At 40.0% G+C, this 17396-nt stretch overlaps 1 protein-coding gene across 1 annotated transcript; it reads right to left on the reverse strand.

Moving 5' to 3' along the window:
* Window positions 1-1788: 1788 nt before the first annotated feature.
* On the reverse strand, window positions 1789-17027 carry stim2a (tromal interaction molecule 2a). Its single transcript, XM_050044482.1, has 12 exons — window positions 16247-17027; window positions 11892-12022; window positions 10702-10813; window positions 10467-10578; window positions 8836-8951; window positions 7379-7556; window positions 7107-7284; window positions 6818-6979; window positions 6545-6645; window positions 6206-6453; window positions 5086-5272; window positions 1789-4923 (listed from the first exon to the last, which is right to left on the reverse strand). Exons 1-12 carry the CDS (start codon window positions 16368-16370, stop codon window positions 3408-3410), a joined length of 3165 nt encoding a protein of 1054 aa, XP_049900439.1. The 5' UTR covers window positions 16371-17027; the 3' UTR covers window positions 1789-3407.
* Window positions 17028-17396: the final 369 nt, after the last annotated feature.

Raw genomic sequence — 17396 nt, forward strand, 5'->3', positions numbered from 1 at the left:
AAATACTGTCATACTGATTAATGTTATACTGTAATATACATAACAGGCTATATATGATCTTTTTGATTGGCCCTTTTACTATAACTCTCATTGTGTGTTATATATATTATTATTTAGCATCTGTATATTATATAAAACTTTTTAAAATAATAGTTTTTAGATATTGTTTTTTTATTTAGTGGTACAGTATAATTCAAATATTAATAAAAAAGTAGCATTATACATGAGCCTATGATATAATGAAATAAAATAAAATAAAATATAATATATATCTTATTTTATAACTGTTTAATGTGGTTATCTTAAAGTGATTATTCTAGTTGAATTTATTTGGGACCATGTACACAGGCAATGAGATGAGAGCATGCTGCTATGTGGTCACTTTTTTTTTTTTTTTTCAGTGGTGCAGTTCAGCCACTGAACAACACCGTAAAAACCCACAGCATGTCAGGAGAAAAAAAAAAACCTATGGAAAACTTCATAGAGGTTTACTCTCAAAGCCAACGCTGTAAATAATGATGCAGGTGAATGCCTTATTTACCTACTGATGAAATTAGACAGCAGACATTAGAAATCTGCCCAAATTTATTGTGAATTGATTGCCCCCACTGTTAGTGCCTTGATCAGTTTTGAAAAAAGTTACAACATACTATACAGACTATGCAATGAAGTTAACTTCAACCACATTTTGAAGACCATGTGACCAGTAAAGCTTAACAGGAAACCCACAGTAACAAACAGCTTGACTGCAGAGCTCATCATGCAGACAGACTGAAACTGCAGATAAGTGGCCTGCTGAAAGTGTATGTAACTCAGTGAAATGTATAATAGATACTGAGGACACAGATTGTGTGTTTAGATAAATATACTTGAAACACCCCTGGGGATAGTCTCTGTAGCAGATTATAACAATGGCTGCATTTCCTTCGCTGACTTGGAGTTCATGGTTTTGGTCAAAAACATATTTTTGTTTTTATATCAGGCAGTCTTAGAGAGCCTTATATGGCATCACAGCTTGGTTTGGTAACCTCTCTGTGCAGCTAAAGTCCAAAATGCTCCCACTGATGCATATTGCATGTAAGAGTATAGGGGTCAAACAGGTGACACTAAGGAAAGCTAATAGGATAGCAGTGACCCATCCTGTGTTCTACAACACAAGTAGCACCTACTGTTCTCTGGTAGGAGGTTCAGAGTCCCTTGCAGCAGATTAAAAAGATTTAAAAAGCCCTTTATCTCTGTGTCAATGAAACCTCTAAATAGTGGCAGATATTGAAGGGATTTTTAGGGGAGTAGGGTTTCCTTTTTTCATGATTATTGCTGATGTGTTTGCTGTTTCTGTTTGCCTTGAGGTTTTTAGAAGCTTGCTATGTCTACTTTTATTTGTTAAATTTTGTTACTTTGTATGTATGTTGGGTTTTTTCTCTGTGGAATGTTGTCTTTATGGCTGCAGCATGACAGCAGACAAATTTCCACTTTGTGGGACAATAGAGATAACCTTGAAATCAGTTTACTGGAGGAAATGTTGTTAACTGCTGGCTACTCTCCTGACCTCTAGTGGAGATGATGAGTAAAAACCAAACCAAAGAGGTCACCAAAAGAGGTTTGGCCCTGAGCAGTTCAAACTACATGATATTGTGTTTATTTCTAAATTCACTCTGGCTGCTTGTATATTCAGATTTTCTGTCCTTCATTTGGCTAACTGTGTTAAATGTTTTATGGTGATTTTAATGTACTGTATTATGCCAACAATAACAATACATCCATGCTGGCAATGTTTAGGCTCTTTATTGCAGAACATTGCACAGCATTTCCTAATTAAATCTCCTTGTTTATTTCCTCTATCATCACTTGTTAATAAATCACCAGATAACAACAGTCTGACATCTTACATTCATATTACAATTAAGGCTTGTTCTTGTCTAAGACAAGGAAAAACAATGTATTCATACATTACTCACACTTGAAACAAACAAACAAAAAAATAAAAAACTTATTCCAATGAGCAATTTTCAGATCAATTAAAAGAAATGTCTTATTTTTCCAATTCATTTTTAATAAACTCAAGATCCTGATTTGCATGTAAACAAGAAAATAAACATAAAATCAGTAACACAAGCATTCAAAAATATGCATTTAAATGTGCTCATAAAAAAAAAAAAAACAGCTAGAAAGCAAACTGTTCGTGAGCATTTGGCAAAACAAAGCAGAACATTTTCAATTACACGTGGGTTGTCCCAGGCCAATCCACAGGATCAGGATCAGGACAGGTGCTTTCTGAAATGGGTCAGTATTGGCTATGTTAAGGGTGACCCATTTTCAAGAGCAGAAAAAGTAGTCAGCGATTTCAGTTATGACTTGTGCATCAGAGGACAGTGTCATTAAAAAAAAAAAGTTACTTTGTGTCAGCAACATTTTGCAGGGGTACCACACCTTAAAAGTGCTGATGTTGACTGAAAATGGCATTTGAACTTAACTGGAGGTTTAAAAAAAAAAGAAAAGAGGCTGTCTAAACCTGAAACAACTGATCAACACTGACACACCTCTTTCCATAAATACACAAAACATTATTGGACAATCTATACAAAATCTGATATGAAAGCAATAAAGGGATTTCTCTTTCTTGTTATAATATCAAGTTATTCTTCGCATTGGGCTACATTTCCCCAGCCCAGACCTATTCAGCTGTCAAACATATTTAAGACCCCTGATAACTTGTTTCAAATCTTATGTAAATCCTGAGTAACAATAAATAGTCAAAAATAAATAAGCAAAATTCAAATGTAAAGTTAAGAGATGACCATCCTTAAATATTATTTATTCAGAGTCCAAACCTAAAAAACTCACCTAATCTGCTTCATTAAAACAGTATCGGTGGGGTTTAATAATCTGAAAATCGAATCATCCCTCAGCTATGACCAGATTCTGATTTAAACATGATTATGTCCTGATTAGTGCATGGAAATATGTTACATCACATTTTCCAACTTAGACTCTCCCACTTCAAATATGTGAGAAGAACATGAAGACAAAAACACATATAGAAATCAGCTTTGATCGGGACATTATTTAATTAAACTACATTTTTGCATATAACTAAAATGCATTGATTTTCTTCAGCATAAAATGTCTTCAATCGAGGTTTAACGTGAATTCAAGCATTGCCTCTGTTACACAGAAGAGCAGCGTCAGTTTAAACATCATTCAATCCTTCAACCATAGGCAAACCCTAAAAAAATATGCATCTAAAATAATATATGGCATCAACCATATGTCTACATAAGACTTAAAACAGAAAAGAAAACAGAGATGAGTTATCTTCAGTGACGTTCTGAAACTCTACTTTCTGATTCAATAAAAAAAATAATAATAATAAAGAAAGACTTAAAGAAACCATTCTAAGCTGATCGTCAGAGTTTCTGAAGACCACTTTGAATCTTCTCTGGAGTTGACTCATTTTTCTTTTTAAAAAGATTTTTCAGCCTTAAGGATTTCTTGTTCTTTTCCTTGTGCTTGTTCTTCTCATCTCCATTCTCAGAGGATGATGCTGGAGATGAGAAGGCAGCCCTTGGTGGTGGCACTGGTGGCTCTGTCTCTGCTGGCAGCCTGCCCTGGGGTAGGCTGGGTGTTGAGGAAGAGAGACTGGTTGGGGTAATGGCCATGGAGTTGCAGGACTTCTCAAGGATTCCATCATACACAAGCTGGCTCAATGGGCCAGTGTAAAGGTCTGACGAGGACTTCCATGGTACCTGGGAGGTTACCATAAGGTCTGGCTGTCCAGTTCGACCTAGAGATTGACTTGATTCAGATACTCCCATCTCTTCCCTCAGTACTGATTGTTCAGGAATTTCCATCGGAACATCAACTCTATCCCAGGAGATTTTACCTGTGGGAGTGTCTATGGAAGTGTCTAGGTCATCTCTTGGCATTCTTAGTATTCTCCTTCTGAGAGAACCAGCGGACATCTCGAGTTCTTCTCTCAGTATGCTCCTACTTGATGGTTCTAAACCAAACTCTTTCTTCTCTGCAGAGGATGAGCTATCCATAAGTCCTTCAAATCTCTCTCTGGGTAGCATCTTTATGGAAGCAGTATCTGCACAATACTCTAGTTCATCTCTGGATATCTTTCTTGGTGGTGTTCTAGCTGCTTCGACCATTTTGTCCTTTGCTAACACCCTCACAGAAGAATCAAGCTGGCATTCTCCTTTGTTCCGTGGAAGCATTCTAGAAGCTGTGTCTAAGGACGTTCCCATTGAATCTTTTGTAATCCTTCTGGATACTGAGTCATACTGACGCTCAACATCATCTCGTGTTATCCTTCTTGAAGCACTGTCAATTGAAGCCCCCATCATATCTCTTGGCATCTTCCTATATGTCACATCTGTTGTTGCTTCTAAATCATTCCAAATCAGCTTTCTCACATCCAGAGGTAAATCACCTCTTTCTCTGTATACATTCTTTGAAGTAGTGTCCATCAAATCCCCCTTTGTATCTCTCTCTACTTTCCGGCTGAGGAATTCTACATCCAGCTCACTGGATAGCTCCTTTCTAACTGCAACATCCATGGGAACTTCACTCCTGTCTCTGGATATCTTCCTTGATGTAGCTTCAATCAAAGACTCATTTTTGGATATCCTCAAAGAGGGGACTTCCAAAGAAGTATCCAACACTGTGTCTTTTGGCACCTTTCTGCATGAAACATCTGCAGAAGCTTCAAGCTCTTCTACAGAAACTTTGCGAACTGGAGATTCAACAACAGCTTCTACTTCTGTACTAAAAGGCTTTGTGATGGAGCTGTCTGAAAGTAGTTCAGTTTCATCATGATAGAGCTTTTGAGAGGGAGTGTCAACAGTGGGACTAGGGAACATCTTGCTTAGAGGAGGTGACGCCATATATTCTGTGTCTGTGAACCTCTCTTGGGAGTCTCTGTTGGTGAGAGAAAGGAAGGGGAAAATAAGGGAAAGAAAAGACAAGGAAGGAAAGAAGGAAGGAGTCAGGAAATAAAAGCGTTGCTAATACCTAATGGTTTAACATTAGCTGTGTTTTAAAACAGATTGGCCTCTAAATGTTAAGGGCAAGAAGACGTACTGTTTCTTTAGAGTTTTCATAAGGAGTCCCTCTTCCTCATGAGGGTATGGGGCTCGGATGGGGATAAGAAGGTCAGGGTCTGGGGAGATCATAGTGGTTGGTGGTTGAGTTATCACACCGGGACGACGTGATCGACATATGGTGGATCCTCGGGTTCGAGGAGAGCGCTTCAGTGGTGGAACTGGGACTGGTGGAAAGCCAAAGACAAACCAGTCACTGAAACTGATCATTAACATATGACTGTGATTTACCAATGAATATGTACCTCTACTTTTCGACCTTAAACTAGTACAGCAAAGTTTGTCCATACATCTTTGTTAGTTCGGTGGCCGAACATAAGTTCACACATTTTTTTTTTAAATCATGTATTTGTACCATTGACTCCTGGTTCATAATTATGTGCAAACCATGTCAATTGTGAAGCAGTTTATCTACAGGGTTTAGATTGATTTGCTAAATTTGCAGCATTGAATTGACTGATACCACACCCTCCCGAGAACCTGTGTCCTCATATGAGGCCATCGCATTTTGGGTTTACTTGATCTTAGACTTAATTCTACTTAACTTAATCCTATTGTCCTCGTTCATGGACACTTTTTGTGCCATCTAGTGGTAGTAAGAGCACAATACACTAATCCATGTAAAAACAAAATGTCAGCCATCTCTGCCAAGTCAGTCTGATCCCGACACAAAAATGGACAAGGTCCAAAACCTGATCACATTTTATGGTTGAAACTTGTTTATTTGTGATTAACAATGCTTGTAGTTTGATATGGCAACACATTTGACCAATTTTAGTGACAGTAACAAACTAAGACAATGTTAATTTGGAAGTACTCGTGTGAAGACATTGGAACTTTACTATCGTCTCTTTGAGGACAAAGGGACCTAATTATCATTGACAATATTTCGTTTTTTTTATATTTGTTAGCTAAAATAAATTAAAAATGTATACCAACCCAGAGTATGGGTCTCAGGAGGATATAGCATATACTTACAGATGGGTGCCAAATTAACAGAACATGAGGGATCATGGCCTCAGCAGTCAACAGATCTGAACACTTGGACACTATTGTAGATCCAAATTAAGTATCAAAAACTTATCAATCCTGTAACTTACCTGGCATCTGTGGTAAGATTGGAGACTCTTCTAACAGATCCTCTATAGATCCATGGATGGAGCTATGGCATGAGCAAGATGGCTGAGGCACTCTGGGAAGCCCAAGGGGAATTGAGTCCGAGTAGAGCTGAGCAGTGAGGTTTGATAGGCCAGGATTCCTAATAATGGGGAAGCCACAGATGCGCTCGATCTGCTGCCAGCGATGAAGGCGCTCCCGTAGGCAGGCTGTCACTTCAGACAAGGCATTCCTTTGGAAGATACAAATACCTTTGTGACATGTGTTACATATTCACTGTGACAGACAAAAACAAAACTTGCATATGCTCTTTTGTGACTCACTTTGCCTCCAGGATCTTGTGGTCAACTTGGTCGAGAGAGGAACTGTGGGCGACATGGAGCGTGCCAAACACAGAACTCCTTTTCTTCTTAATCCTCTCTGCCTGCAAGGAAGTATAGGTGCAGGTAAGTTGATAGGTATCTAGGCAAGTTGTTGGATATTATAAAAATGTAGCCCTTTACATTTTTTGCAATTACATGCTTACATATCTAATGCAGTCAATCTAAACATTACTTATGTGTTTTTCATGTACGTCCCCCTTTATCATGCATTACCTCTTCCTTGGCAGTGGCAAGCTGTAGTTCTGCGCTATGCTTCTTGACATTGTAGTACTGGACCTCCACCTCATGTGTCAGCTGCAACCATAGCTGGAGGGCCTCTGAGGCCGTCCAGCTAGCCTGCATGTCCTTCTCTGCCTGCTTCAGTGCTCCACGCACCTGAGAGGGATGGCATCAGTCAAATGTTAGAGATAAGTATGTAGAAAAACTGTTGGAAACTGCACTCAAACTTTCCAAACTATTGCAAGCAGCATCTAGTGCAGCATTCCACCAGTGGTGTGTCTACCTGCTCCAGCTCTTCCTCTGCATATCGGAGGCGGCTGAGCTCACTGACAGCTCCCTGCCTCAGCTCATGCAGTCGGTAAGCCTCCTCCTGCGCCCCCATGATCTCATCCCTCATCTTCTCCTCCAGGCTCTGTTTCTCCTCAGCGACATTACGTTTTTCTTCCTGTGCTCGCTCCAGTCTGAGAAAGTGAATTTTTTTTAGTACAATCAAACAAAGCAAAGTCAACTCCATGATGTACAGTAAGTGAGAGAGACTGGTAACGGAATACTCACTGTTCCTGCAGATCTATGAGGCTCTGTTCAGCCCTCTGCAGACTTTCCAAATCTTTCATCATCCTGGCTATGTGGATTTTACTGACTTTGTTTTGGGCCTGAGCAAACCAGCAGCCTCCAACTCCCATTACCACAGATACAATGAGCAGCAGATCCTTCATGTAGTTATGAGGGGGACCTATGGTGAAACAGAAGGTGATTGATAATTATTAATGGTGGATGGATGAAAAATGTGTCACAGATGATGGGATAATAGACTGAACGTGACACATAAAGCTAGAAACACTAAGTAAGCCCAAAACACCTTGAAAAACATGCCAAACTAGAATCTCTCATATTTCTATTGACAAAAATGTTTTAGCCCATTTAAGGGCCGTACACATGCCATGTTTTTCCCACCCATTGTTTATCCAATATCCACTATCCATTGTTTTCAATGTAGACAATGTAGCTGCGATGGCCACACCCTGAGATAAACTGAGTTCAACTTTTGGAGCGCAGCAGCGCCACTGCATGTCATGTGACAAGGACCAACCAATCACAGCCGACAGATATCTTTCCCTTCTTCTGTAAATATCAGTCTGTGGTTAATGTGGAGGAGAAGTTGATCATTTTAGTGCAGGGCTACCTGAGCTTTACATCTGTGCCTCGGACAACAGGCCTATGCACAAACAGCGCCTGGACGAAGATCAGCTCTACACTCAGGCTATTATATGCTGCTTGTTGAGGTTGCTTAACAACCTCAGATGCAACCTGCTGCTGTGCTCTTGAAAGCTGGTACACTGTCAGGATATAGTGACAGTTTCATGAATTATCACAAAACTTATTTTGTAAATGTTAAAACTGTAGCTTTAAAACCCGTGTACACCCATCCACACAGATGTTTTCACTTGTTATGCCTGATTAGACTTCTCCTCAACACTGTGCATGTGTGCATTAGAAAAAGCACAGGTGTTACTAATGACATTAACAATGGCTGTGTTCTATCCAAGTGTCTCTATAAGCCATGACAGTGAGTCAGTAAGCCAGCATGCACAATTCCAGGAACCTGAACTCAAATCAGCTGAATGGATTCCCCACCACTGAGTTTACTACTTTCACCTGTGCTTTTCCCACTATGACATACACACTGTGACACTGTCACATTGTTTTAAATTGACCTTGAAATGAGTAACATTTGAGTTGCCAGGTTGACAAGATATGGTGTGAATAAAATAAGCAAATTTATTTTAAATTTTTTCTTTCTTTTTTTTTTTTAAGGATGAGAAATTGCTAGAGCTCTCTTGGGGGAACATTAAAATGAACACATGTTAGTAGTTGTCCCTTAAATATTGGAAAAGTCTGAGGAAACTGGAAGAGTTGGTAGGAATGTGAGCTGAAGAGGAAAATAGGCAGAACAGGAACAGATACACTAAAGACACATGAGATCAGGGCAAGGGAATAGGGTGACTCCTTACGTGTAGGTGGTCCAAACAGAACGACATCCAGAGCTTTGATATTGAGCTTCTGTTTGTCTCTCTGGTCCTGTACCCTCAGATAGCCACTCAGGAATGAAGGCTCATTGGCTGCAATCCTGCACACAGATGTCAGAGTTCAGCTTGTTATATCATGACTCTCTACAACAACTGGTTTTACAGTGAACAGCTTGTACAACATCGTACAAGACTTGTTGTGTCTCAAATCGGATACTTCTGTACTTACGCTTGCTATTTTGAGTGCATAAGTGCATTCACACTGAGAATTACCGCAAAATGCAGTCAATCAATCTATTCAATCAATTTTATTTATAAAGCCCAATATCACAAATCACAATTTGCCTCACAGGGCTTTACAGCATACGACATCCCTCTGTCCTTATGACCCTCACAGTGGATAAGGAAAAACTCCCCAAAAAAACCCTTTAACGGGGAAAAAAACAGTAGAAACCTCAGGAAGAGCAACTGAAGTGGACGGAAGTGCACTATGACTACCTGGATGGTACATTCATAACAATCAAAAAGCTGAGTGTGGAAAATTGGACACTTCTCGCCCTCAGTGGTCGCCATATTGCCTACATGGCGCTAGCTAGCTAACAGTTAACAGATATGCAAGTGGCCCCACCACCTCTCCTAAAGAGGAACATGACACAGACTTTGTGGTGGATTTTGCTTCTTTTTGTTGTTGTTTTCTGTCTCTTTGTAGTTGTTATGCATCTTTTGCGGTTTTGTTTCTCTTTGAGGTGGTTGTGTTTCTTTTTGAGGTCATTTGGTATCTGTTTCTGGTTATTTTATGTTTCTTTTGGGTCATTTTGTGTCTTTTTTGTTTGTTTTTGTCCCCTTGTGATCATCTTGTGTCCCTTTGTGGTCATTTTGTATCTGTTTTTAGTAATTTTGTGTCTTTTATTGCTGTTTTTCAACCTATATTCATTTTGTATCACCTTGGTCATATTGTAGTAATTTTGTGTCTTCTGTAGATCATTTTTTGTCTTTTTTGGTCATTGTGTCCCTTTGCGGTCATTAAACAATTTGCAGTAATTTGTTTGTAGTCATTTAGCATATCGTTGAGGTCACTTTGTGTCTTTTATGGATGTTTTTGTCTCTGTGGTCATTTTTGTGTTTTATGGTTATTTTATGCCCCTTTTAATTGTTACTTTATTTCTCACTGCAGTTCTTTTGCATCTCCTTGTTGACTTCTTGACTCCCTTCTTGATCTCTACCTGTTAATTTAAGAGACATTTTGCAGGTAAAGACACTTTGGTCCCCTGGGCCTGGTCCTAGTAGGTCCATTCAGTAATCCATCCATGGCTGCACATGTCCACAGTGACATTACATGTGTTGTGGCGTGAGCTATATGATCTATGAGTGTAGGTTACATTTATGTTTGGCTGCAATTTGCCAAGCAGAGGGAAAGCCATCAAATTTTGCAATCATCATTTCCGGTAACTGCACACCAGCCATGTTTGATTTAAGACAACACCAGTCAGTCAACATTTCGCACTACACAAGTAAGTACATAGTGTATGCAGTGTACCACATACTAACAGGAGTATCAGATTTGAGACACAGCATCAGCCTCAGAGGACTATAGCATTGTCATTGGATATCCTCACCGAGGGAGTGTGTTTCCATTGACTTTAAAGTCCTTAAAGTTCCTTTCATACTGGGGCAACTCAACAAAATCCTTCAGCCAGCGAAGCACGTCATCCTGAGTCCAATTATGCACTGAGTGAGACAAGGAAAGATGACATAGTGAGACAAAATCGAGCTGGACATTTTTGGACACACTTCCCCCCCCCCCCCCCCTCTCTCTCTCTCTCTCACACACACACACACACACACACACACCTTCAGACGATTTCCAGCCCTTCCAGAGCTCCTCAACTGTGATGTGTTGGTCTTCTCTGTGCAGGTGGCTGTGTTTGTTGGTCTGCTGCTGCTTCATGTCCTCAATGATGAACTACAAAGGACATGAAAATAAAGACTTTTTTAATCAGATGCAACCTTAAAGAGCAAGGTTAAAGGTCACAGAGCACATACCATAAGCTGAGCACAAAGCACTCTGTCCAGAATAAGTTAGTTGAGTGTTGCACTGAGTTGTGTACTTGGATTTCAATCTAGGAATAAGGAGTGGGTGTTTTGGGACTCTATTTATTTAGAATACATGCAGAAGCATTGCGTGTATTGCACACCAGTGTGTGTGTGTGTGTGTGTGTGTGTGTGGGTGTGTGTGCTGTCTTGGAATGTGTCCTTGGCCGTAAACAGAGGCTTCATATGATGGCTAGAGGAATCTTGGGGCTGTGCTCTCATGAGCCCGGCCCCCCCTCCCCGGCATCTCTATGGCAACTGCAACCCGAGCCCCCAGATACTGTATCCCTAAACTGCATTCTGGAGGGCAATGGCATGCTAGAATTCTGGATTTACTACCAATGTGACATACAACTAGAGACTCACACACTCCTTGGGCAAAATACTTATTCACTGTAGACATCACTGCATTATCAACAACAACAAAAAAACAAAATCACAAAGCATGCACTCGCATCTGCACAAACAAGCTTTTACATGCAGTAAATATGCCGTTAAACACACGCACTGAGCTACATGCAGAGATGAATGACTAATCACTTGTTAACAGGACTGAATAAAAAATCTGTTTTGTTTTTGGCTCATTTATAAAATGTTTCTGTGGACAAAAAATGCTCCAGAGGTACAAAAAGCAATAGATAAATATATAACAAACTGGCTGAAGGATAAGGAAAGCTGGAGTCAGGAAACATTAAGAGGAGTTATACTGAGTCTGACCATGAAGGTCACCAGTCTGCAGTATTCTATTAGTGCAAACTGATTTTGTCACTGAGCCAAAAGCAAAGTTATACTGTTGCTATCCTTGAAGTAGCATTTGACTCTTCCACCAGCCAGGACACCTGTTGTGCTTGAGCTTTACCCTGTCTGCCTCTTACAAGATCATACATGCACAGGGATTTACAACAGTTAAGGAAATGGGGTAAACACTTTACAAAGAGTGAGTTTTGTACCTCCACACTCTCCTCCACCTCAATCCCTCCATCTTGGTCATCGTCCATCATCTGATGGATGCTCCGCAGGGCCTCCAGGCTGTAGCGATCCGCCTCGCTAATACATGGTGGATACACCACCATGCAGAGGTCTACATCAGGAAGGCAATGACATTACAACAATCATTATTTCACTCAGCACATGAGATATAAAGAAACATCATCTGATTTTTTCAGTACCAAGTAACTGTGGTTAAGACGGTTATACTCAAGGAATCGCTCCATTCATTCTTCTCTACTAATGTACAGAGAAGTCTCATTTTTTTGTTTATCCAAAGTTTCAACAAAAACATAAAATCAATGGCCATGGTTCCTTTTAAAATACAAAGTTTGGACCAGACGTTATTAAGGACACATATAAACAACAATGTCCAGTTTGATTTTGGACATTCACTGCGTGATATAATTATTCATTCATTCATTTTCCATGACGGCTTATCCTGTTGGGGGGTCGCGAAGAGGCTGGAGCCTATCCCAGCTGACATTAGGTGAGAGGCAGGGTACACCCTGGACAAGTCGCCTGACTATGACAAATAGAGACAGACAACTAGGCATGGTCAAATTCACACCTATGGGCAATTTAGAGTCACCAATTAACCTGCATGTCTTTGGACTGTGGGAGGAAGCCGGAGTACCCAGAGAAAACCCACGTTGACATGGGGAAAACATGCAAGCTCCGCACATAAGGGCTCCCCAACCCATTAACCCTTTTGCTGTGAGGCAACAATGCTAACCACTGCACCACCGTGCCACCAATGATATAAAGATATTTGTATTGAAAACACAACTAGTTCTGTCTGTACTGTATTAGGTAAACATGTATAAGGGGATCATTAAGGGAATTGTTACAGTTCTGGTGCTTTTTGTTTTCTTTTCAAGATTAGCATCATATCACAACCAAACATCCAGTAAGTCTGCACCAGCAGTGACACTGCCAAGGAGTGGCCAGGGGGGCCCAGGGCCACCCTGATATAATTGATGACCTCCCCCACCCTCCACACAAAAATAATAAAAAATAACTGAAGGCCTTTGTATGGTGTTTTTAAACTTCAGTAGGCTTGTTCCCAGAAAACATTGTGTTCCTTACAATCAATGAACTCCATCAAATTAAAGCTGTACATTTGTCTTTTTAAAGAAAATGGCAACCAGCCTATTTGAATAAGAATGAATCACCTAACACAGGTAAACACATTAAAACACAATTGTTGTGGAACTCCAAATGTTACCTGTACTGGTATTAGTCTGTGCACATCAGATAATTAATAACATTAATTGTAAAATAAGAAAACAAAGTATATCAGTATGCATTTCCCCAGCTCTCCATATATACACCTAAACACCATGATGGAATTCCTGAAATTAGAGTTATGGCGTTTGGTTCTCATTGGCCCTATCTGGCCACCGCTATGACAAATTTCTGCCACTGGTTAACAGAGCTGAGAATTAATAGTAGGCCGATACCACTGAACCAAGAGTTTGGTCAAATTGCTGTTTGCACATGTGTTCATAGATAGAGTTTCAGTCTCAACAAAATGTAAATGACAAAACATTTTGCCAATGACAACACAACAAAAATCATGTTTGCTATGTTTAGAATAGCTTCCAGGGGTTTGAAGACAGTATGTTCAGACAGTATGTACTTGGTCACATGCCAACGGAGATTCGCTAGAAAATCCGTCATCATGGTGAAAACAAATGTTGTTATTCGACTTTAAATCGTACAGTGTGTCTGAGGCTTAAAGGAACACTAATACAGGAGAAGATGACACACAGCTTTCCGTCATCACCGCCATACTGAGTCAGAGCCCATTTTTGTCTCTGTGACTGTGTGTTTTGGTGCTCAAAGGAGCAGAGGGGACTGGGAGGAGGGGGGTCAGGGTCAAAGGTCTGCTAGTTAAACCCACTATCAAAGCCAGCTCCAGTAACATTAGCCACTCCCCACCCACAATGTAAGGAAAAATAAAGCTATGGGAAGAAATGTGGTCTGGGGGAAAAAAAAAAATTCTCAGAGTTCTGACGTTATTCTCAGAACATTATTGCAAAATATTGGCATTAATCTCAGAAGCAAATCCTCTTGCCACCAGCCCAAATATCAGCACAGGACCAAGGAGTATACTAATTCAAGATGATGCTGTGGCATGAACCACTTGACTGCAACGGTTTCTAAAAATGCAGAGAGAACATTAAGTGAATATAAGAGAGGGGACAAAATGGCTCAAATGATTGATTGTTTCATGACAGATGTGAGAGGCTCCTTTCAAGACAATTATTTTGCATGTCAATAAATAGTTAAAATCCTTGACAATTTCCTGATTCACTAGAAATTGTCAGTATTTCAAAATGGAGACCTTTGAGAGAAACTATCTGTCATCCATGCAATGATCCGTGTGCTTCTGCTCATTCCCAAAGAGTTTACACACCAACGCACAGAGCAAAGACAGTGATCTCCTGGTTGTTGATGAAACTTGCATTTCTCAACAGTGAGGAAACCTCTCAGCTAGGTGGGCTATCGAATATCAATGGTGTATGCAAAGGCCTTCTCAAATGCATGTGTGTGTGTCTTATCTGTGTCCCTGTGGGACCTCCACATGACCTGAGTTCAACCACAGGTGAGCTAAAGCTGTTGGCGTCCATGGCACTGGACTGGAGCCCAAAAGCAGCCAGATTAACTATGTTGACGTGGTACTGTTTTGACATTACGCTTTTCAAATACTGAAAAAGTCTTGGAAGATTGTGTTAATATAGTGAGAAAGAAAAGATCATTGTTTCCTTTGTGTTTTGGGCAGCATTGGCAAGACTGACAAAGACAAAAAACACATTTTACCAATAGCTGTTCAGATAATGTGAAGTGTTCTTCAAGATGTGACTGTAAAAAAGCAGTAGTTTAAAATGAGGCGGGTCACTGTATCATTCAGTGTCACCAAAATGCACATGGCCTTAAAAACAATGTAATTCTGTCCATTTAAATAAATAAATAAATAAATAAATAAATAAATACATGTTCATGAACTTAAGGCACCCCTAAAGTCCCCAAACGTGATCATTTTTAATCTTGTGGGGAAAAGATAACTTGTTCCCACAAGATAATTCAAATGTTTCTACGTGATAATGAACTTGTTCCTCCAAGAAAATTACTTGCTCCCAAAAAATAATTAACTTGTTCCCACAAGATAATAACTTATTCCCACAATTAATTAACTTGTTCCCACAAGATAATCCCTTTCTACACACAAAATAATTAACTTGTTCCCGCCTTGTTCCTACAAGATAATTATCTTATGTGCAAAAGATAATTAACTTATTTCCACAACATAACTTGTTCCCCCAAGATAACTACTTTGCACACACAAGATAATTATCTTGCCCCTACAAGACAAGAACCAGTTCCCACAAGATATTTATTTTGTACACACAAGATAATTACCTTGTTCCCATAAAATGATTTGACTTGTTACCACAAGATATTTACAAGATAATTAACTTGTTCCCACAAGATAATTACTTTGTATGCACAAGGTAATTACCTTGTTCCCACAAAATGATTTAACATGTTCCCACAATATAGTTACAAGATAATTAACTTGTTCCCACAAGATAATTACTTTGTATGCACAAGATAATTACCTTGTTCCCATAAAATGATTTAACGTGTTCCCACAAGATATTTATAAGATAATTAACTTGTTCCTGCAAGATATTTATTTTGTACACACAAGATAATTACCTTGTTCCCACAAAATGATTTAACTTGTTCCCACAAGATACTTTGTATGCACAAGGTAATTACCTTGTTCCCACAAAATGATTTAACTTGTTCCCACAAGATATTTACAAGATAATGACTTTGTATGCACAAGGTAATTAACTTGTTCCTATAAGATAGTTACCTTGTGTGCAAAGGTAGGTATTTTGTTCCTGCAAGATAATAACTTTTTCACACTAAATAATTATATTGTTCCTACAAGATAATTAACTTGTGCTCACAATACTAAAAAAAAGAAACTCCTTCCGGGGCTCCGTAGAAACGCCAGTCATCACAACTTGTGCAAATAAAATATAAAGTTTGTATTTTTTCATCATCAGACGGCAAGTTTAAAAAAGGAATCAATCACACGACAAATGCATTTGGAAACAGACGCATGACCGTCTGTCATTGTGAGCAGTGCCAGTGCGCACACGAGATTGATGTCGTGCCTATAATAATTGCCCATTACTGGCGATGACAGGGCAGCTCTGGTGCGATGCAATGGCTTTGTCAAGCACAAGGGTGACAACTGACAGCTTTCCTATTTGATTCATTGTCTCTTGTGTAGTACCTGCGGGGTCGAAACCTGCGCTCCCAGCGTGGAATGTGAAACCGTGGAGGTCTCCGGCGCCTTGAGCGGCCACAAAGAGCGCAGCGGGGAAAACGAGGAGAAACAGAGGGGCCAGAGGCAGCATTTCAAATGGTAGATTATATTGCCGTCCACAGTTGAGAAACACTTCAAAATATATGGAGAAAGAAAACACAAGGTGCCCAACCCCCGTTTAGGAGGCACCGCAGCCGGTCTGCGAAAAGTATAAAGCAATCTGTGTTGCTATCACAAGTACAGCCAGGAGCGAAATGTGATACTGATGGTTGAGTTGAGGAATCAGGCGAGCTGGATAATAGTTGAAAGCGCACAAAAAGTTCCAACGCACTTAAGAAAGTTTCATCCAAACACAAGAGGGCTGTGCGTAAAAATACCCCAAAGGAGAGCAATGGTATTCCGAAAAAAACTGAAAGATAATGCTTTTATAAATCCATACTTGGTCTAATAAAAAGTTGAGATAAACAAGTCCTGAAGTTCATCCATCATTAGATCCATTGTGAAAAAAACATCTCAGGGACCAATTTTAAGGGCGCATTAAAAAACACTTTTTAAAGGCTAAATGTTGTTAAAATAGGACGACTAAGTGCGCCTATAATCCTGCTCAGGGTGCAGACTGCTTCTCTGTTCTTGGGGTCCAGCTGGAGGCTGTTTGGTCTCTTTATGCGCCAGATAATCGCACTTGTCTGGCTCTCCTCTGTCACTCCTTTTCCAAAAGAGACGTCGAGATGTGACGTTCTTACGCGGAACTGACAGCCTCTCCCCTCATTCCCCCTGACCCTCTCTCTGCCTCTCTAGCAACAGGGCCCCTGACACTTCATTATGTTTCCCAACCCACCCCCCAGCCCCCCAACTAAGCACACAGAGCTGCAGCGGTGATCCAGTGACCTCAATATGCAGGTTTTGGACAGGCCAACAGAACTGAGCTTACAATCCATCATGCTGATGCGTAAAACCAACACAACAGTCACTCCCACTGGGTGATTTTTGTCTTTTCTGTTGTTTTTTTGTTTTGTTTTTTTATGTTCACTTATCTATTGGCTGTAGGATCAATTATAGCCCTCTCAGACCTCACTATGGGAAGTGAGATCAAGACTATCATACCAGGAATAGTGTG

This window comes from Epinephelus moara, chromosome 5 (genome assembly GCF_006386435.1).
Source record: "Epinephelus moara isolate mb chromosome 5, YSFRI_EMoa_1.0, whole genome shotgun sequence".
In the NCBI taxonomy this organism is placed as follows: Eukaryota; Metazoa; Chordata; class Actinopteri; order Perciformes; family Serranidae; genus Epinephelus; species Epinephelus moara.

Coding starts and splice junctions, on each gene's coding strand:
- stim2a (XM_050044482.1), bottom strand. CDS start 16,370: ATGCTGCCTCTGGCCCCTCTGTTTCTCCTCGTTTTCCCCGCTGCGCTC. Junction 10,579..10,701: donor GGGCTGGAAATCGTCTGAAG/GTGTGTGTGTGT, acceptor TGTCTCACTCAG/TGCATAATTGGACTCAGGAT. Junction 7,557..8,835: donor TCTGTTTGGACCACCTACAC/GTAAGGAGTCAC, acceptor GTTTCACCATAG/GTCCCCCTCATAACTACATG.